General features: G+C 41.1%; 3 protein-coding genes across 6 annotated transcripts in view; 1 reads left to right on the top strand and 2 right to left on the bottom strand.

Moving 5' to 3' along the window:
* Nucleotides 1–221: 221 nt before the first annotated feature.
* retreg3 (reticulophagy regulator family member 3) lies at nt 222–7,557 on the bottom strand. Of its 2 annotated transcripts, none has more exons than XM_016674364.1 (10): nt 7,324–7,557; nt 6,821–7,111; nt 5,087–5,193; nt 4,786–4,816; nt 4,585–4,711; nt 4,271–4,355; nt 3,649–3,786; nt 2,217–2,296; nt 1,693–1,825; nt 222–1,616 (listed from the first exon to the last, which is right to left on the bottom strand). In XM_016674364.1, the coding sequence occupies exons 1-10, from the start codon at nt 7,332–7,334 to the stop codon at nt 1,072–1,074; spliced, it is 1,548 nt and encodes a 515-aa protein (XP_016529850.1). In that variant the 5' UTR covers nt 7,335–7,557; the 3' UTR covers nt 222–1,071. The 2 variants fall into 2 exon arrangements, with proteins under 2 accessions (XP_016529850.1, XP_007558230.1); XM_007558168.2 differs by having other exon boundaries at nt 6,821–7,097; nt 7,324–7,555.
* An 890-nt stretch (nt 7,558–8,447) lies between these two features.
* Nucleotides 8,448–14,882, top strand: tubg1 (tubulin, gamma 1). Its single transcript, XM_007558167.2, has 11 exons — nt 8,448–8,710; nt 9,086–9,198; nt 9,830–9,997; nt 10,092–10,160; nt 11,360–11,439; nt 11,536–11,662; nt 12,532–12,618; nt 12,921–13,070; nt 13,151–13,303; nt 13,379–13,540; nt 13,960–14,882. The coding sequence occupies exons 1-11, from the start codon at nt 8,662–8,664 to the stop codon at nt 14,155–14,157; spliced, it is 1,356 nt and encodes a 451-aa protein (XP_007558229.1). The 5' UTR covers nt 8,448–8,661; the 3' UTR covers nt 14,158–14,882.
* Nucleotides 14,883–16,043: 1,161 nt separating this feature from the next.
* The window catches only part of plekhh3 (pleckstrin homology, MyTH4 and FERM domain containing H3), a 38,623-nt gene continuing 33,274 nt past the window's right edge, over nt 16,044–21,392 (bottom strand). For all 3 annotated transcript variants that reach the window (XM_007558163.2, XM_007558164.2, XM_007558166.2), the window contains 4 exons: nt 20,309–20,429; nt 19,438–19,926; nt 19,155–19,346; nt 16,044–17,809 (listed from right to left, as the gene is read on the bottom strand). In XM_007558163.2, coding sequence (XP_007558225.1) covers nt 17,636–17,809; nt 19,155–19,346; nt 19,438–19,926; nt 20,309–20,429 — 976 coding nt within the window. In that variant the 3' untranslated portion in view covers nt 16,044–17,635. The remainder of the gene's footprint in view (nt 17,810–19,154; nt 19,347–19,437; nt 19,927–20,308; nt 20,430–21,392) is intronic.

Below are 21,392 nucleotides of genomic sequence, written 5' to 3'. Positions count from 1 at the left end.
GTTAATTTTTTCGGATTAAATTGGCATTTTTTTTTTTCTGTTGAAACAGCATAGAAGATTCAGTAAATCTGAATTTTTCTAGTTTAAAGTGCCACATTTTCTCCAACATTAAGAACAATCAGACAGACCTATACAAAAACACTTTAAACCTTTATAATAATTTTAAAAAAAGAGAGAGATCAACTTTTATACAATTTTGATGTAAACATGGTTCCAAATTAAAAAAAGGACACAATGTGAAATATATATTTTTGCCTTAAATAAGATCAAGTGGGTTGTGAGGTATTAAACCAGAGCAGAAAAAGGACAGGCAAATGAAAACAGGTGTGAACTTATTCACATAAACAGTGAATAACTTTTGCCTTAGAACAAAATCTCATAGCTAAAATAAAATATGACAGCGCTTTACTGGCTCAGTTAAGACAGTAATATGGGGTAAAATAAGCTTCCACAAGGACAAAAATGCTGAAGATGTCTATTTATGAATCAACCGAAAGAAAAACTGTTTAAAATACTTAAGGTTCTGAAAATATGCAACATAAAAATAAATCCAGCTCCTATAATTATGTCATGTCAAGAAACTACAATGAAATGCTGTTTCTTGAAAGATAGATAATTACTGTAATGACCTCATAAACTAACATTAAATGCTGTCCAAAATGTCTGTATTAAATATGGCTCAGCTCAAGCAACAGGAATGTCCTATATATTTGGTCCTATGTTAAAAAGCCCTGTTTTTATCAATTCAAAAGTAGAAAAGTTTTAGCGGGCACTCCTGTAAGTTTTGAGAGTGTAATTTTTCACTTTGACAATGCTGTTGTATCAAATGTCTCATTGTATTTTTTTGTTGTTGTATTTCCTATTGCTCAGCCTACAAATAAAAAGTTATCACTGATCGGAGTCGAACAGGAAAGAAAAGAACATAAGGAAAAGGGAAAAAATATGAAATACTTCACAGTGAGAAATTGTTGCCTACCAGAAGCAGGACTGCTGGAACCTAAATTTATCTCACACGCTGGTCAACATTTAAGACTCTGCCTGGCAGGACGAACACACAGCAGCACACGCCCTTCACTGTGGCTTACCAAGCAGGCTTGATAAGAAATTAGACCCCTGACTCTCGCTTCGTCTCGAACTTTCTCCTCCTCCAAACGGATCCATCTGGTTCAGTTCAGACTGATCCAGCATTTCAAAGTCTTCTGCGTCCAAGTCTGTGTCAAATTCAGAGCTGGACTGTTTGTGGTAGCTTTTGTGCTGAACGGCCCTAGGGTGGCCTCGTCTACTACGCTGGGCGACAGAAGGCCGAGGCTGCAACGCCCCGGCTAGCGCCACCTGGATCATGTTGCTAGCAATGACTCCGGCTAACTCCCCGCTGAAATCTGAGGCGGGTGGGAGGCCACTGAGGGAAAGTTCTGCATCCTCCTGGTCAGAGTCCAGATGCGCGTCCACGTCTAGCACCGAGGCGCGGTGACTCGCCAAGCCAGACAGGCCTAGGCTAGGCAGCCCGATGCTTGTGTCGTCATCGTCGTCCATCAAAGTGGCGTCAGGGTTTATGGACGGGAAGTCTGGGAGGTCTTGAGCAAAAGACTCCTCGGCATCGCTGTGTCTATCCAGATCTAACACAAAAAAACAGAAATTTAGAGGAGAGAAGGCAGAAGACAGGGAAGATATAATGAAGATAGCTGAGCGTACCTTCAGAGCCCTCTGTGAGTGGAGTCTGACCACGTGACAGATTAAAGGTTCCATTGTCAGTGTAGGACACCTCAGCGTCAGAGTGCTCCGAATCAGTCAGTGCAAGTTCTTTAGCGGCAATCTCATCATCAAACTGGAGGAGAGAGGCAAAGAAGATGCTTTAATGCAATCAAGCAAAAAACACTTTAAATCAACTAATTCACTTTCAGTCTCTGCTTGCTCTAGATCTCAAACCTTTTCAAACATCAAAGAGCAAACTCATGAAACTATTTGCAAGGTTTTTGTTTTTTTTCTTTGATGCTCCTGACCTCAACAGGAAGTGGCTCTGGTATGCTACTGTATTCATCATGGCTGAAATAGATGAAGTAGCAGATACAAAAACAAATGTTTTTCTGTATACGTTCTCACCAGCTTTAATGTAAACAAAGTGACTTGAGCAGGTGCAAAGCACTTGTTACTACTCACAGGTAAGTCATTATAGTTTAACAGTATTACTGAGGAGGTTGAAGGGTTAACAGGCTTACTTTTGGGCAAAACGCAGCCAACTCTTCCTCACTGTCACTCGCTTCATCGGAGGCTGCACCACGTATCGACCTTCGCAGGACTGCAAAGGACAACAGACAGACAGACAGACAGTAACTAACTATTTCTGCTAAATTAATCCTCTGGTCACCACAGGTTGTAAAAAAGTCTTTAAGAACAGTAAGATCATTTTTATTTGTGTTGTGAATGAGATAACAGAACATCTGAAAGAAACAGACCATCTCAGTGGCTTGCAAATATCGCCATACCACTGGAACCTTTTCCCTATTTTGTCAAGTTATAACCACAAATTTCAACATATTTTATTGGATTTAGAGTCTCGTCTCTGTATCCTCCAAAAGGTATCCTCTTGGATGTAGGTCAGGGCTCTGTGCAGTCAAATTGCTCTACACCAAACTTGCTTAAGTCCTCATGAACACTGCTTCATGAATTGACAGAGTCATGAAATTGTCCATTTTTTCTTGGTTTTACCAAAGCATTAAGAGTTCCTTTCACAGGAACGAAGATGCCGAGCCCAACTGTTGAAACTGCTCTCTATAATCCATGCTTTGTCTTCTCTGCACCAAACTTAACACGGCTATGCAAGGCAGTTAGGCAAGTTTTGTTCTCCTGGCAACTGCCAAACACAGACTGATACACTGTCTTGGAGGCACGCCTACAGTTACACCTAAAATTGTTATTATTATTATTATTATATATAATTATTCATATATCTGGCATTTAAGTATCTTTAGACAAGACATCATTTTACATTTTGAAGCAGTCCAGCCACAGTCCTGACTTGAATCTGATCGAGAACCATTAGAGGAAGCTACAGATGAGGGTGATGGCAATGAGGCCTTCCTATCTCAAAGACTTGGAGCTCATCAACATGCAAAATGCTAGTCTGAAGTTATAAGAAGAGCTTGGTTGCTTTGATGCCAAATCAGGAGATCCCATTCATTAGTCAGAAGGGTAATTATAATTGACATTTTTTAAATAAAATATAAATAACAGAACTTTTAGATCTGAATTTGCAAGGGCTATTAATAGTTTTGGGCTTAACTTTCGATTCTTGACTTCATAAAGCTGGAGTCATAGTTGGAACAGCTAAAATCAATGACTGGAAGAGGTAACCAAGTAGTTTTGGTAATATTGTGTATATTCCCTCATACAAGTTATTCAGGTGAATGCTGTGATTTATAAGCCCCGCCCCCTGGATCCCACAATCCCAGATGCATTCTCTGAAGGCACACAGCCTCTGATCTCAGTGAATTAATTTGTGCTTGATCTAGAATAAGTGTAGGTAGGTTTACTTTAATGCGCTTATTGTTGAACTATGATATGAGAGAAGCTTTAATTAATTTTTATGTATTGTTGGCTGACAAATGTAGGCAAAACTAAAAATGGCTGGAAAATTTAGATACAACTTACACTGATTATCAATGGGCTTTGACATCATATATCCACGAACACTGAAGTCCAGTCGCTGCAGGAATGGCTCCAGCTTGACATACACGCACTGAAAAATCCGGTGAAAGGCAGCCAATGGGGTCAGGAGAGTTGCCAACACTACAGTGGGAGGGAAAAGATCACCAGTCATTACAGGAGGGAATATTTTTGTTAGGTCCGCGTGACGGGGGGGAAAAAAAATGTTCTCTTCAGGATTTAAATTTAGATCGGAACAGATCTGCTTTGCTGACAATCACATGTCTTAGTCTGCGTAAACCAACAAACTGCTGTAGATGGAGGGTGTTAAGATGCAGCAAACAAACTGCCGTAGATTGCTCCTCCCTGCTGAGCTGTGCAGCCTTCAGTACTTGAAGGTTAGCAGATTAGCCCACTCTTTGTCTGACCTCCTTAGCTTCCCGTCTTGAATGTCTCGTCCCAGCTTTAATCACCTCACCGAGTGGACCCTGGAATCACGGCCCCACAGATCTGATTTCATTACCCATGCATTTTTAATCACACTGGTCAGGCTACGGTTCCCTGTCAACGCGACCCTATAATAGCATGCCGTTTTATAGTCAGAGCTAGGTAAATTGCTGAGACTTACATGCAGAGTAGGAGAGCACTAATCCAGGAATGTAGTATCCAATCATAGCCAAACAGAAGAAAACTCCACAGATCAGAACGCAGAACTGTCACAGAAAAAACAGACACATATGGTTAAAGGTCAGAGGTCCTGCAAAACATTGACCCACTGAGCATTTATCAAGAGCTTAAAGAGTCTGGTTGGATTAATATTTTGCAGATTCATAAGATAATTAATCCAAATTTAGGTATTTCACATGGCTTTTAAAAGGGGCATATTCAGGAGGTAAAGCGTGTATTCATCAACTTATTTTAGGTGTTGTGTGTTATCCTCACATTGCCAGGGTTTTGTTGTTTATATTGCGCCATAGTGGATGTGAAAACCGATGCGCTGACCCAGGCCTCTGCTAAGTGGTGGCACAATTCAGGCACACTGAGGACGCCTGGCTGTACCAGACCCCAGCTGGAGAAACAGACAATGCTTTGAGATGAGAAATACTGTAATAAGAACTTATGCAAAAATGGATCAAAACAAACCTCTCATTTTCTGATTCTTCCAATTTTTGGACTGTGGAGAGAGAAAGAAAAAACATTCTTACGCAGCAGACAACAGTCTTACACAGTTAATTTCAACATAATCTAAGAATACAATAGATACAATATATTGTGACTGAAAACTTTGTGCAATCTGTGGACAAATTAAGTAAAAATGATTACTGCAAATGATTAATTCCACACATATCTGGAATTATGTGTGGAACAGACTATGAAACAAATTGTTTCATAGTCTGTTCAAATTGTGCAAAAATATCTTCCACACTAAAGCAAAACCCAGCACCTCTAATTTTTGGCCAGATCTTATTCCTCCAGGTATCGGCAAACACAAGCATAGCCAGGCCGATGGCCAGCAGGAACAGCAGCCGCAGTGACGTCAGTGCAAAGAACCTTGAGAGAAAAGCAGACACAAAATCCTGAACAGACAATTCATCATCAGAGAAGCCTGAACAGAGAAGATTACCTCACTTTGTGCACAATTGACTGGACCACAAATCCCTTAAGGAGCCCCTTTCTGAGACTTTGATTCAGAAGAATGAAAGAATAAAAATATATCTTTTCCCCAGACAAGATGGAGAAACACTGTATAACCAGAACACTATGTTTTAAGAGTCGTAAGAGCTCACCTGACCAGACAAGGACTGGGCACCATTTTTTTCCTAATAACAATCCTCCATGTCCTAGCTTCAAAGCCCAACCTCTACATCATATATGATGGATAGGTTTTGGTGTTGCCTTAAGTTGAGCACATTTGTAAATATCTGTGATGCTAAAATGTTCCACAGCAACATTCCTCTTGTTTAAACAGTTTTTAGTATTTACCCTTTTCGGCAGCGAGATAAAACATTGCTATTCACCGGAAGCAATAGCAGTCATAGAAATATGAGTGCTATATATTTCAAGAAAATTGGATACATTCTAAATTATTATTTGCATATGGGTGAAATGACTCTGATTATTCTAACAATTTGAAGTTACCAGTGAATGAAGATTGGTGTCTTTTGAATCAATTTTCCCCAAAATGTATTTATTATCAGAATCTGAGAACCCTACATCTGAAATTACCGTTCTGATGTTATTACTGTGAGTGTTTTAGCTTTAAACTAAGGAAAAGTGGTAGACTTGTTGATCTGAGGTAACATGTATTAATTCTGTATTTGCAGTGCATCGATTTCAGTTATTATTTTTAACTTGAACATATTCAATCACTAAAAAGCTGCAGACTGTGGATTTAAATTGCAATTCCAACAAGCAAACAGTTTTCTCCCCCCCACTGCCTGGGACCACAGTGATTAAAGTAAGCCTCTCAATGATGGTTTAATTTAAGAACTCAAAAACGTGTTGACCCAAACAGTGCTGCAGGGTTTTGCCAACCTGAAGATTACCTTGAAGAATTTGCTGACTGCTGGGATGTAAGTGAAAATACAAGCACGATCAACAAATTAACAGTAAATAAAAGTTACTGAGATAGACTGAAGCTGCAATGCACTACTGGGGTTTGTGCTGAAGCAATAGTAAAACTGAACAGAAAGGCCTTGAAACGGTGAATGACCTAATCAAATAAAATCTGAATGGCTGAGCTTGAACAGCACTGTGGCCAATCATGCTTTCTTTGTATGTAACACTGCAGCGAGTTTTATAATTCAAGTATTATCAAGGTCATCAAGTTAACTAAAGAACATCTTCTAACTGAGTTATTCACAGGAAAATACAGTAGTTATATGCTCTTCAAATTTAAAGCCAGAAATTAGTAGGTTTCTGATTTTAAGTTATAAAAAGTGCACCTAAAAATGTTAAGATCATTTTTATGACCCAAGCTGTGGTGACCATAAATAGGAGCGGTACTCTGCCACATGCTCCAAATGACAGGTGAAACACTTTCACCGCCTGTTTGCAAGCAGGTTCTCACGTCAGGAAATGAGTCTCTGCAAAACTATCACACACACACACACACACACACACACACCAATGTGGAAGGATACACTCGTGCATATTTTCATATGAGATGGAAACCTACCAGAATACAACGTTGACAACAATGTAAAGGAGGACACTGTGAAAGGGTCTTTCCCACACTAGAACAGACTGAAGGTAGGTCAAAACGGGTTCGTAGGGTCCCAGCTTGGACAGAAAAGCCTCTCTGACAGCCCGCACATGACCGTCTCTTTCACTGGAGCACGACCGACTCCGCAGGCAGACACTAGACCCGTGCTCGGAGGAACAATCCCCCATGGAGGAATTTTCTGTAGCCCCAGTGTGCGCCATCTTAGAGTCTGCCGTTGACAAAAACCAGCCTGAAAAATAAAGGAAAGTGGAAAAAGGTAAACTGCTTGATGAGACACTACAGCGCCACGGAGCCTAGTCCGCTCACAACACTGACGCTAACGGTTAGGGCTAACAGCGAGAGAGGCCACCTGAAATATCGTACTCACTGTTTAGAATTAGACTTCTTCTTATATTAAAAGTAATCATTATATAAAAATCCACATTTGAAACATTTTATAAGACGGTGACACTTACTATTTAGTCATTTTCCCCCAGAAATGTAGCACTTCTCTTCAAATATTGTCAATATGGCGTGTCTTGTTTTTCCGACTGCACAGTGGGCCAATCAGAATCCACAGAAACAATCGCGTCATGGTGCGTTCAGGTAAAATTGGATTATATTGTTTACGATGCCTTTCAGACAACTGAAGTCGACAGAATTACACATTTCAAAAATTTTATTGAAAAGGATCACAAGTTATATGAAGCATTACAACTTGTCTTTACATTGTTTACACGTCAACTCACAATTAAATCAAACTTTAATGTTCACTTTCAAAATAATAATAATTGTTAGTTCAATTCAAAACTGAATCTTTCTAAAATTGTTAATTTAATTCATCCTTGAAGTGAATTGAATTAATTAAAGAAATCAGCCTTGATCTTTTTTTTTTTCTTTAGCTCGTATATTTGGATAAAATGTCGATTTTCAAAAGGCTCCTTTTTGGATCTTAAATTAAGCCACAATTGTTTTAGATTGTCAAAATGTTTAAGTATATTAAAGTATTATCAATGTTCAATTTTCCATACATTTACCAAACGCACCTACTAGTTGTAGGTGTCATGCATGTGGACAGAGAGCAGCAAAAAGTAAGAAGCATACTTAAAAAAAGAATTCATTTCATTATTTTCGGAAAAAATATGAGAGGGAGTGATATTAAAAAGAAGGAACGACTAAATAAGTGTCAAAAAATAAAGTCTAACACTACTTCCGGTGGGCACCTTTTAAGAAAATTAACTTTTCTGCTGAACTTTTGCCATCTGCGGCACCTATCACTTTATTTAATAATTTACAGTCTTAAATCATTCGTTGGTTGTTTTCGGGAGATTTATTTGCCAGCTCAAAAGGTGGGAGCACGCAAGTAAACCCAGAGGCTTGCCTGCAACGTCATACTCAAAAGGTCCGCATCATTTAAATGTTGGCGCACCGAAAAGTTGGTGGCAAAAATTTTAATACAAATAAAAAAAATAAAAAGAATGCTTTCATCTCGGTTTGGTTAGGTGCGTTATTTACCAAGAAGTAATCATCAAATAACTGTTTATATTTTCTATATTTGCTTGAGATTTCACTGTCAACAATAAGGATTAAAAAATTTCGAGTGATCTCAATCGTCTACACTTTTTGAGGTTTTGAGGTCACGCCTTCTTCCCTTTTTGAACGGAAAAGGAGCGGACCCACTGCCAAAGCGGGAAGGAGCGGGCTGTTGATGGCAATTCAGTGTCGAAGCTGAGAGAGAATTGCAGCTGTCGTTATTGTAAATTTAGCTAGCCTGTCTGCTGGCTAGCTAAAGAAAGAGCAACTGAAGATTGAACATGCCCCGGGAAATTATAACCCTTCAACTCGGACAGTGTGGAAATCAAAGTATGTAACGGAAAATAATAGCTAACTTGCTTCATCAACGCAAACTGTATTGCAGTCTTATCAGAGGCAAATTTTCTACATTTTTCGTTTGCTCGTCAAAACGAAAAAATGTTTGTGCAGTATTCTAAACGGTAAAGGAAACTGAAGCTAAGTATGAATATACCTACTTTTGTGAAAATTTCGGTGTTTTAAACGTTATTACATCCTAGCTTAACGGCTAACGGATACTCAACTGAGATGAGTTAACGTTAGCTGCGCATGCTAAATAGATATCAGCTTATGTTGTTTTTTTTTTCTACTTGTAGTGATCTATTAAATGCATTTAACACTGTTTAATGCAAGACATTTATCCGTGTTTTCTCTTGTATTTTATAGTCGGCTTCGAGTTTTGGAAGCAGCTGTGTGCAGAGCATGGCATCAGTCCAGAGGGTATCGTGGAGGAGTTTGCAACTGAAGGGACGGACAGGAAGGACGTGTTCTTCTACCAGGTAACTACAAAACTTATTTCGGTGACTCTGTTTTTAATGTGAAACTCATTTTAAATGGAATAATTTCACACGGGGTATATTTCTGCTGAAGAAAGTTAGTATGTATTGTCATTGATACAAAATATGTATTTTTTCCACCTCAGGCAGCTGTAGATGATATTGTAATTATCAAATTGTTATTACCATTTTTTTTCACTAATTTGGGCTTGATTAGAATATTGGAGTCCATGGCTATTTACATTGCTCCTGTTCATAAGTAAAAGTAATTTCATTCGTCGATATTAGAAATGTCCTTAAGTAAAACAATGTTGCTGCGTCACGTCGAGTAGTAATGATACTTTTCCTATTGTTTTAGTCATTTCTTTCACGCCATTCATTCACACGTTTATTGTTTTGTTGCTGTGCAAGTACTGACTGAACATGACAAGTTCTCTTGATGTTTTAATTATGTGTTGAGAATATGTGTGCCCTGTTCAACCTGGTCATATTTGTGGCCCTCAAATGCACTACCACTATTTTCCAGTAGGTGGCATTCGTGTCATATAAAAAAAGGAGAACCCAGCAGAGCTGTCAAGGACACAGACTGTGTTGCATCTCGAAACTAATCCTGGTTGTTAATCAAACTCTTCAGGCTGATGACGAGCACTACATCCCCCGTGCTGTCCTCCTGGATCTGGAGCCCCGCGTGATCCATTCAATTCTCAACTCCCCATATGCAAACCTGTATAATCCAGAGAACATCTACCTGTCTGAGCATGGTGGAGGTGCAGGGAACAACTGGGCCAGTGGATACTCACAGGTCAGTTTTTGTGTAGAAATCACATCTATTTAAACTAATTTCATTAAATCATTTTTCACTTGATTTTTATTATTATTATTTTTTTTTTCCCCAGGGCAAAAAAATCCAGGAAGACATCTTTGATATTATTGACCGAGAGGCAGACGGTAGCGACAGTCTGGAGGCAAGTCCAACACGTGTAACTTAGTGTCTTTGAGGCTGGGGTCACTCTGACTGACTGTGGTTGCATGGAAACTTAAGCGCCGATTTTAAACATAAAGGCATACCTTTGTGTGGCGGTGCCACAACTGTATAGTCTGCTGACTAATTCAGACCATTCAAGAGCAGTGAGGCTGAGATCAGACATTAAGAAAACTGTCGGTTACATGTTTTACAGTTAATGTGATGGATTAATTTCGTCTTAACATGTAAGAATAGCAACATGTAATGGATGGATGGATGTAAGAATAGCAACAGTTTAGACTAAGCTGTTGTGATTTGTGGGATGTTTTTATGTGGTCATTTTGTTGTCTCTGTAATCACTTTGAGTTTATTTGTGGTCATTTTCTGTCTCTCTGGGCTTGTTTATCCACTTTTGGTCCATTTTTCTCTCTTGTTGTTGTTTTGTAGCTTTACAAACTTTTTTTGTAGTGGTATTTGCAGCCCCTGACTCTTATAATTTTGATCATTTTAAGAGTGCTTCCCGTCTAAATTATTGTCATCGACTCAGCCTTTCTGTTGGGCATAGCGACATGGTCTACCTGACATTACTCAGGCAGATTGCTGCGCCTCAGCAGTCTTCCTGACGTAAGTGACTTGATGGAAACGGCATACTAAAATAGTGCCAGAGCCTGTCCTCTTAAAACCAGCTAAATCCCGGCCATCCCGCTCTATTATTCTTAGCCTCTTTATTTTTTTGTGAACCCAATTCAGCTTCCAGCCTCTCATAAAATAACACTCGTATTTCCCCTCAGAGGTCTGCAATTTCTGTAACTCCTTTCCCATTATGAGCCCACATTATTATTTAGTGTGCGCACTCATGTGTGCACTGGGTAGGAACGTGGGCCGAGCTGCTGTTGGCATGTGTGTGTTAGCAGGGTGTGGTGTGCAGTGTGTTTGGTGATAGTAGTTGGGGCGAATGTTGAAGGCAGGTATTACAGGCCTGACTCGAGGGGGGTTTTGGGGAGGGGGGGGTCGAGGAGGAAGCCCATTTGCGAGGTGGGGCTCTGCTACCATTTATATAACTGCCTAGGAAGCGAGGCGTTTGCTCACCCACACACTTTTCTGTTCTGCACCACTGGAGTCAACTGTAGGTTTTTACACGCATGTGGTGCATGCTGCAGCTCGAGGGTGCTGGTAATGAGTAACGCTTTGTCTCTGCAGGGATTTGTCCTCTGTCACTCGATTGCCGGGGGAACCGGGTCGGGACTGGGTTCGTACCTGCTGGAAAGACTCAACGACAGGTCCATAAACAGTCCTCCGGCTTACTTGCTGCTACTTACTTTAGATTTGGCTTGGGATCTGGTGTGTGTGTAAATAAAATATTTCCTGCTCCACAGGTACCCAAAGAAGCTGGTACAGACCTACTCTGTTTTCCCAAACCAGGATGAGATGAGTGACGTGGTTGTTCAGCCGTACAACTCGCTGCTCACACTGAAGAGGCTTACCCAGAATGCAGACTGCGTGGTGAGCAGCGCTTGAGTGGGAATGCCGATTATTATCCCTTTCTTTCAAGATAAAATGTGCACTCAGGGCATTTCTTTCGTGGAAAGTTGTCTATTGTTTTGATTATTTCACCGTTACATTCTTGAGTAGTTTCTCCTGTTTGCTGTGATCCGGAATGTAGAAAGTCTTTTTAACAAGTTTGAAGATCAAACTGCTTAGTTACTTTTTAGAATCTGCAAAATGTTGAACTGCAAATTTACAAAAGAGTTGCATATTCAAAAATAATTTTAAAAAATGACAGAAATTAATAGTGTTCATACGAGTCGCACATCTTTAGCTTTCACAACCAGTTAATTATTGGCCAACTCAACTTTTGAATAAAGCAACCATTCTCTCAGTTTTCCACAAGCGCTACAGCCGTCTCTCTTTCAATGTTTGCAGTTCCTTTATCTAAAATAATCTGGGACTTTTCCAATTTCTTGCTCAGCAAACTAATAAACAGATTGCATTAGCAGTATTGTCTTGCAAGTGCAACTTATTAAATTTGACTTCTAAATATCTGATTGTATTAAGACACAGACGCACTGGCAGTCTAATGGCATTTCCTCTTTAATGCCTACTTCCTCCAGGGTCTTGCATAAGAACCTAATGTTGATAGGATTAGCCTGAGAGCTAATAGAATCTATCCCTAGAATTGGTCTCCCTGTTGCGTCCGTACAGTTTATTGCATATCTTCTACTTTCCTAACAATGACGCAGTGTGTGTGGCTTCTTCTTCTTCTCATTACTGCTGTACCTTCTCACTCCTAAAAGCATAGCAGTATATTGACTTGTGTCTTGACTTGCTCTCTGTCTCTATTTGTTTTCTAATTGCTCCGTCTTGTCCATCAGGTTGTTCTGGATAACACCGCTCTGAATCGCATTGCCACAGACAGGCTGCACATCCAGAACCCCTCCTTCTCCCAGATTAATCAGCTGGTGAGTAAGATGTCAGTTTCATTTGAGGTTCAGCTAATTGTCTCCAAGGGTGTTTTTGATCATCACAAAACATACAGAAACACGGCGGACTTGAAGAGACACTCGACACCCACTAAGAAATCACAAACTTGTTTGGTTGGTTAGTTGGGCCTTAAATCTAATTGCTGCTTTCTTGGAACCGTCCCTGGCTTCATGGCAGGATATGTTGCCTGACTGGAAAACTTTTTTTTTGTTTCATTTTTCTTAGGATACATGTTTAATTTCTTGTCAAAGCTTTGCATTGAGATGTCTCAACATTTTAGGTTTCCACAATCATGTCTGCGAGCACAACTACGCTACGCTACCCAGGCTACATGAACAACGACCTGATTGGTCTGATCGCTTCACTCATTCCCACGCCCCGTCTCCACTTCCTCATGACGGGCTACACACCACTGACCACTGACCAGTCGGTAAGTAGCTGATATTTCACTAGATGAAATGTACAGCACGAGACGTTAGGATTGAAAGCACTAACGGAGCCACGTCACAGGTTGCTAGTGTGAGGAAGACGACGGTGCTGGATGTGATGAGGAGACTGTTGCAACCTAAGAACGTGATGGTGTCCACTGGAAGAGAGAGACAGCCCAGTCACTGCCACATTGCTATCCTCAACATCATCCAGGGAGAAGTTGATCCCACGCAGGTATGTGAGCTGAAAACAAAAAATGTTATCATTTGTGGCATTTAAAAAAAACAAAAACAAACATTGTTTCTTTAGGTGCATAAAAGCCTCCAAAGGATCCGGGAGCGCAAACTTGCCAACTTCATTCCCTGGGGTCCGGCCAGCATCCAGGTGGCCTTGTCCAGAAGGTCTCCATACCTGGCCTCAGCTCACAGAGTGAGCGGGCTGATGATGGCCAACCACACCAGCATCTCTTCTGTAAGCACTCAGCACAGTCTTACCGTTTCCTACTGTGTAATTATGTGAAGATATTTGAAAATTCTCATAAGGATCTGTTTGTTTTAAATGTTTGACTGTTTTTTTTTTTTCCATCCCACTGGTTTAAAAACTGTTAAACTAAAAAATAAATAAATTAAAAAAAAAACGAAAAATTAAACGGAAAGGCAAAACAATTTGCCTTTCTGTAACCATCTGATTGATGTAATCTTAAGTTGCAACAACCACTACTCTTTGCTTCATTAATAAGCCAAAACTATTCCAACGAAGTCCTTATCAGATTTTCTTTCTCTTTAAAGAAGAGAATCAAAACGGAAAGTAGATGTAAAGAAATCTGATAAGGAACTTGAATCCTTCCTGGTTTTAATTATAGTTTTGCCCTCACTCTGTTGCTGTTCTAGCTCTTCGACCGAACGTGCAGGCAATATGACAAACTGCGAAAGCGCGAGGCCTTCCTGGAACAGTTCCGCAAAGAGGACATATTCAAGGACAACTTTGATGAGCTGGACAACTCTCGTGAGGTCGTCCAGCAGCTGGTGGACGAGTACACAGCAGCGACACGACCCGACTACATCTCCTGGGGCACACAAGAGCAGTGACCATTGTTCTGAATTTCTGCACCAAAACTGGCTATAGCTGCTGTCCTGACAATTATTTATTAGCAGGTTATAGCATGTAATTATAAGTTAGGAGGCCGTGATTAATGTTAAGAACTTGTATTAACCAAAGTGTTTCCTGGATTGTTATATTTTGGAGATTCATAATCTTAGTTGATGTGACAGTTTTTCTCCTAATGAATAGTTAATTTCGAGTTATATTGCAAGTAATTACAGAAAGCATCAGTTACTGTTGTCTCTAAAACATTAGTTTCCTGTACTGCACCTGTATTTTGCCCATGTTAAACAACTTGCTGCCTTGTTTTTCTCTATTTTTATACAGTTCAGTAGTTTTTTTGTTTTTGGATTTCTAGAAGCGCCCACTACCTATTGGCTGCATAAGAGTGATGGCTAATGTAGGTTTCGCCATACCTCACCTTTCTTACTTCCACGGTGAATTGTACAATCCGTCTGCTGCTGATTCACAATGCTCAAGGTGTCACTGTTCATGACAAACAAGAATGTGGAGCTGTTCTGACTGGTGTCAAAATAACTTCAATTTAAACAGCTTTTGTCTTTTAAAGTAACAGTTTAACAAGCGTAAAGCCTCTAACATGTCTGTAAATAGGCTTCAAAGAATTGCTGGTTCCCTGAGTATTAAATGTATTGCTCCTTATTGCTGTTTGTTGGACCTGTAAGATTAATAAACATGTTTTCTATTACTGTACTTTTCTACCTTCTAAAGGCACAATTGGCTGTATGGAAACATTACTCTTCCTGTTGTCATCTGCAAAGTGATGCAACATTATTTCTCCTCTCACCTGGAGCACAGTGTACCAGCGCCTGCTCATGTAATTCAGCCAAGGATCATTAACTGCGGGGAACGCAATGGCACTTAGCAATGCTTGCTTTAGCTGGTATTGTTTTCACTCTGAACTTTTTAGGAGGAAACTTTAAGATGTACTGCTGGGGCCAGACGGCAGCATTTATCTACAAAAACATGGCTTATTACAAAAGTGTTTAAAGGGGGATATTATGTACTTTACAGGCACAGAGTGCCATTTTATAGTACCATCAAGAAACTGTTGCGTTCAGTTATAAAATTCTGCATATTTCAAGCACAACTTAAATTTGAAATTTGCCTTTCTGTAATTTCAAAACAAATTACTATCATGGCTGTGGCTCAATCAAGTAACTTATTGCCTTCAGTTATGAAATTGCTGCATACGTCAAACATAACTTAATAGAAATTTGACTTAGCAATTTGGCCACTGTCTCTTTAAGAAGCTCCTACTCTTTATGACAACACCTTTGCAACAATGCTCCCGTTTTGCTGTTTACAACCATTCTTGACGGAAAGATAGTTTGTAAGATAAGCTCAGCAAACTCACAGTTCCACGAGGTGTTTGCTAATTGCTGCTGCCGCTAGTCTGAAGGAGCCGAGTGGGGAAGACATGGGGGAAGTTGGAGACTGGAGCTCCAAGGAAGAGCTTGTGGAAATGGGCAGCCCTTTGTAAGTATAATTGATAAGGCGACCTCCAGTAGCTACCACAAATAGAGTCAATATTTCCTCAAACATTCAAGAAGTGATCAATGAAACATTACTAGTATGTCTTTGATGATGTTCTAACTATATACAAAGCTCAAAGTTGATTTTACAGAACATTTTCAAACATTTTACACAAATTCCTCCCCCAACCTCCTTTTAGGAAGTGAAGCACCACTGACAATAATGTAAAATGGGTATTTTTTTTTATTAATTACAGTATTTATAGTTTTTATTGCACTCCCAAATTAGTTAAAAATAGTGCAATTAAATATACACATTACATAAAAAAAGGTACCATGCAGCTTACAGACAAACTTAATACTAAGCAAGGACATCCGCAGTTTTTTTTTTTTTTCCTTTACATATATGTAGCTTGGAGCTGCCTGCAGCTGCAGTGGAAAAAGCTAAAGACCTGCTTCTGAACCAGGGGTAGCGCAATGACTTGTCAAGGCCTTTCGTGGTGTAGACACAAAAGTGTTCAAACTGGTTATATTTCTAGTGTAGCAGACATGAATTTAGGATTATCCTTACAAAAAAAAAACAATACAACAGGCTCTTGGAAGACAAACATATCTAAGGATGATTAGGGATTCGGTCTGCGTTTGTTGGATTTTTCTTCTAAAAGCTTATAAAAAAATATTAGTCTTTGGTCCAAGTTTGGCTTTTTCAAGGAAAACTAGAAGAAAAACAGGAGCCAGAAAGAATTAACAGCAGAACCAATCAGACCTATGGTCCTGGTCACTTAGAGAAAACTTAATGTAAAGATAAGTCTGGATCTACATTTAAGACGAGTTAAAAAACAAAAAAAAATCTGCATAAATAATACAAAAGCATCCGCATGAGAAAAGTCTTTTCTTGAATGCCAGGCGACATGTGGGGCACTGCATGGTAACGGTTGGCATGGCGAAAGCTTTGTGGTGTTCCTTCTTTTAAATAAACAAAGAAGCACCTGTTATCTTCAGCAGAAAAGTCCTGCAATGGGTCAGGTGTTAGGTGTTCTCCAAGTTTCATGTCCAGGACCACAGCCAAGACAAGCAGCTCAACAAGAAGGGAGGAAATCAGTGCATTTGGTGGCAATGTGTTAAAAACAGCTCGAAATATCCTTTGATTTCTTTATAAACCTGAATGCATCATGAATGAAATGTTTTTTATTTTTAATGTGATCAGATTGACACCCTGGCAGGAGGCTGTGCAGTTACTGCAGCCAGAGTGACTCAGCCGCAGAGCTCCAACATCTGCTTCCAGTTCCAAGTTCACATGGCCTCTCTGCATCAACAGTTCTAGGTAATGGAAGCCCAGCCGGGATCTTATGAAAACTGACTGATGAAGAGCAGGGGGCAGTCAGGGTGTGTGTGTGTGTGTCACTGAAAGTTCTCAATACTTTTCCAGCAGTGCACGAGGGACGTCTGCCTTCTAGGAAAGGCAAATCCAATATGGCACCCACAGCGCGAGAGAGCGAGGGGAGAGGGTAGTGTTTTCGCTCTGAGCTGGGGCTTTATGAGGGTAGCTCCACGGCTTATGATCACTGCAAGTCTTAATGTTTGCGGTGGTAGTAAGGCTCACGCCAACATCTCGCCAAGGAGGGTGCGGTACAGTTGGGGTTGGGTTTATTGCCGTTTAGAGTAGCAAAGATGGATGCATGGTGGGAAGAGCGGGTGGGAGGTGCAACACCTCATCAGTAACGGCACTGGTTTTTGTGCATTTCCAAGCATTCCCTTGCACCGTATCTCACGCTTTTCATTTTAAGAGCAGCTTCTTTAGCTGGAAGTCCCAAGGAAAGTTTGTTTTCATAGATGGGGACGGGAAACAGCCCTCTCTTTGTATTGGCTGCAGCACCGTTCCCAGTGGAGGAGGCCGAGGGTCTTCAGGACTAAGCCTGAACCTCCCCATGGGAAGGAGGACGGTGTGAGGGGGTGTGGGTAAGAGTTCCTCTTAAACGGGGTGAGAGGGCAGCTCCAGAAGCGTGGGGGTCGGTGTCGGGGCCAGGTGACGGAAGCCCACGTCTGTGCTTTCGGTGAAGGTTATGGTGTCTGCATCCTCTCCTTTACCTCGCTGGCGATGGATGGCACTGAAATAGGCGTTCATGAGCTGCATGATCTCAGTCAGCTGTGGTGAAAAGAGAAGAGAGAAACGGAGACAGAGAGAGGTCAAGCTGGTGGCAGCCTCAGTGTCTGGCACTGTCACAGGAGGGTGGAGACAGAATATGTCATGCAACTGATTGAAAAATGACCAGAAGCAGATGATGCAGATATTTAGCAATTATTGAGGACATGCAGTACACACCCCTTTATAGAAACATTGTGCAAATATATCATTAGTTTGACCAAGAGCTTTGCAAAAGTACTCATAACCCTTGAATTTGTCTGCATCTTGCCAATTTACAATCACAACCCTCAATGTGTTTTATTACGACATTTATGTTAGATAACCACGAAGTAGTGCCTAGTTATGGAGTAAAGTAAAAGTAGCTATTTTGAGTTTTTCTTTCCAAATAAAAATCTGAAGTGTGGCATGTATAACATAATCCCTCTAAATCTGATAACCCTAAAAAAAAAAAAAAAAAAAGTTCAATCAGAAGTCACCTAATTATTAACAGAACCCAGACGTGAAGGGCGTTGGAGGCTTTTTTCTTTTTGAGAACATTATCGAACTAAAAGCTCTATGAACAACAAGGAACACAGCAGACAGGTCAGGAAGAAACTTATGAAGAGGTTTGAAGCAGGACTAGGTGATTAAACAACACCTGAAGCTTTTAGTATCTCACACAGCACTGCTGGTTTACCAAGTGAAAGGTGGTTCTCAAACATATTAACCCAGGGGACCTGAATACAAATGGATGCCACAGTTTTCAGATTTAAAAAAAAATAGGTGTAAAATTCTACACTTCTAAAACTTAGGTACATAAAAGAAGTCTTACTGAGCTGCACTCCAATTTGCCTGTGAGCCCAATAAATAAATAAAAGCCACTCTTGTGCCTCATGAGAGATCACAGAGGGATTTTTTGTTCCGTGTGGGAAGATGCAAGGAAGTCAGTGTAGTGAAAGGCAAGATTTGTTCTCGACGGGGGGGTGGAGGGGGTGTCTCTCTGGAAGAGCATCCACAGTTCTGAGAAATGTTTAGCCTAATATTTTAATCTAACCACAGCAATAAAGCACAGCCCCGACGGCATTTAATACCAGGAAGTTTAACTTGTGGTGGTCGCAACTGGTTAGACAGAGGCGGCAGGTTGTGTGCCCTCGATTCAGACTGAAATAACGAGGGTTTTTTAAGTTGGTCAAAGAGCTGGAAGGAAGACGGGGGGGTATGGTGAGAAGACAGGGTGCCTCTTCTCTTATACTGCAGGACGCAACTTGCTGATAAGGCTCCTTGTCTCTGTAAAGACTGCGATGGAGATGAGTAGAGTTTGTTACTCTGCGTTTGCAGACTCGGGGATGTGTGTGCCCCACCTTACCTTGCTGGTTTCAAATATTAGATCCCGATCGCCAGCTGTGATCTTGAAGGTGTTGCTGTCAGATACACCGTAAGAGCAGATCTGGCCATAAGGAAAGGACTCCAGGGCCTCCGATTCTCCCTGCTTGTAGATGGACACAGATGTAGCAGCGACACCCAGCCACAGTTTCTGAGAGAAATTCCCTTTTGAACTCTGCAAAACACACAAAAAGAATATTAAAAATGAGAGAATGCAGCAATTCCAGATGGGGAAACCTCAAGCGACTCCCATCATAAATACTCACAATGTAAAAGTCCACTTCGTAGAGAGTGCATCCAAAGCCCGACCACTGGCGTGCAATTGTGAGGTAGGCAGCCATACTGTCCCTGCTACTGTGCCCAGCCAGACCCTTCCAACGCTCCAAGATGGCCGTCGTCACCGCTGCCGCCTCCTCCTTCAGGCGGCTGCGCAGGCGCTTGTCGTTCTCCATCTTTTGCTTGTGTGCAACCGTGGCCGAGTGGCTCCACAGCGTCCCGGCCAGGAGGCCTGTAGGGAACCGCTGCGTGGCGGGACAGTCCTGACCCGCCACCTGGCAGGGGGGCGCCGCCTGCGGGGCCGAGAGCGACATGAGCACCCGCGTTTCAAGCATGTGGCCGGGGAAAAGCTCGTCCAGAGGCGGGAAGGGGGCGTGCGTGCTGAAGTCGCCCATGAGGGTCTGAAGCCTGAGGGCCGCCAAGGCAAGCAGGTCCTCCTCGCATGCTGGGAGCTGACCGCGCACCACCATCTCATGGCACTGCAGCGGAAAGACCAGGAGAGACGGAAGGACACGGCTGTTACTAATAACCTGAATCCAATCATTTTTTTGGCCCACCCTGTTTTATTGCGCCTTATAAATCTTTTATAGGAGTCCTCAGGAAAAAAGAAAATGCTGTAATGAAGCTACCTTTCGACCCTACTGCACTGCAACCAGCACTCTTAGTCATACTTTTTATGCTTTCTATGTTCTCTCCTGCAATCACTAACTGTGACTCAATATTGTCCTGGAAAATCATGAATAATCCAACGGAGTAGGAAGAACAACTCGCTGCAGGGCCATAAATCACAACTCACTACTGGTCACTTATTAAGGGGACAGCAGAAAGAGAAAATACCCTTTTGGTTTATTGCAACATCACCTGCTCGAAGAGGAATAAATACTCGATGCTGTCCACTGATATGCCGTCAGCGTCCAACAGGCAGTAGAGCTTAAAACACAGTTTCCACTGGGATTGAGACTCCGACTCTTTGGTGGTGAAGCTGCACAGAGGTCAGAGGAAAAGGAGCAGTTAATGCAATGCAGTTGTAAAGACAGCTTGTCTTTAGCCTATCCTCACACAATTTGAGAGTATTTGTTGTAGAAACAACAATCAAATTAATCTTTCCTAGTTTCTTTCTGCAACTACTTGCACTTGTCCTTTTTCCAAGCAGGCTGTCAGGTTTGGCCAGAAAGAACAGAAAAGGTCAGATGGACTTAAAGACACAAGCAAGAATGTAGCATCTAATTAAAAGAAAAAAAAAATTATATATATACATCAAAAGAAAAAAAAGCCTAAAAGTAAATCCACCTTACTGAGCCCATTTCTCTCAGCCAGCCTTCAGAATGAGAAAGACGAGTCCATGCCAGTCAAGTAAGATAAGAGTGTGTTGACCTTCGTGCATCAGCAAACGGCTACAAAAATAACTCCTCACCTAAACGTCTAGATATTTACAGTCAGACTATTCAAGTTTGAAACAACTTGAACTGTGTCACCTACGCGCTGTGAGCAGGACGGTTAGAACATCTTGGCAGCTCACTGAACTGTCACGAAGAGTCATCTTGAAGTCACCCAACTTTCCATAACAACCATTAGACTCTCTCTGCAGGCCAACCAGTTAGACGAGAAAGAGGTGCGAATTAAAAGTGTCTTCTTTCCTAACATCAAAAATGTACACTGGAGCTGTGCACTGTTGTCAGATCAGACTAAAACACAACACAACAACAAATACCCCGGGTGAAAAGATACATGTGGGAAAGTACTTTACATCCACCGTTAAGCATGGTGGAGGATCTGTGATGCTGTGGGTCATTTCTACTTCCAAAAATCCAAGAAAAATCTTAAGTGCACCACATTATGAATAGTTTGATATACTATGAGAGTGAAAATAAGAATCTGGATAAGAATCCAAAGTAAAGAAATGCATCGCCAGAACCAAAGTCAGCGTCTTTTCTTTGCCATTTCA

This window comes from Poecilia formosa, unplaced genomic scaffold, assembly GCF_000485575.1.
Source record: "Poecilia formosa unplaced genomic scaffold, Poecilia_formosa-5.1.2 Scaffold94, whole genome shotgun sequence".
Lineage (NCBI taxonomy): Eukaryota > Metazoa > Chordata > Actinopteri > Cyprinodontiformes > Poeciliidae > Poecilia > Poecilia formosa.
This window is presented reverse-complemented; position numbering and strand designations above follow the sequence as displayed.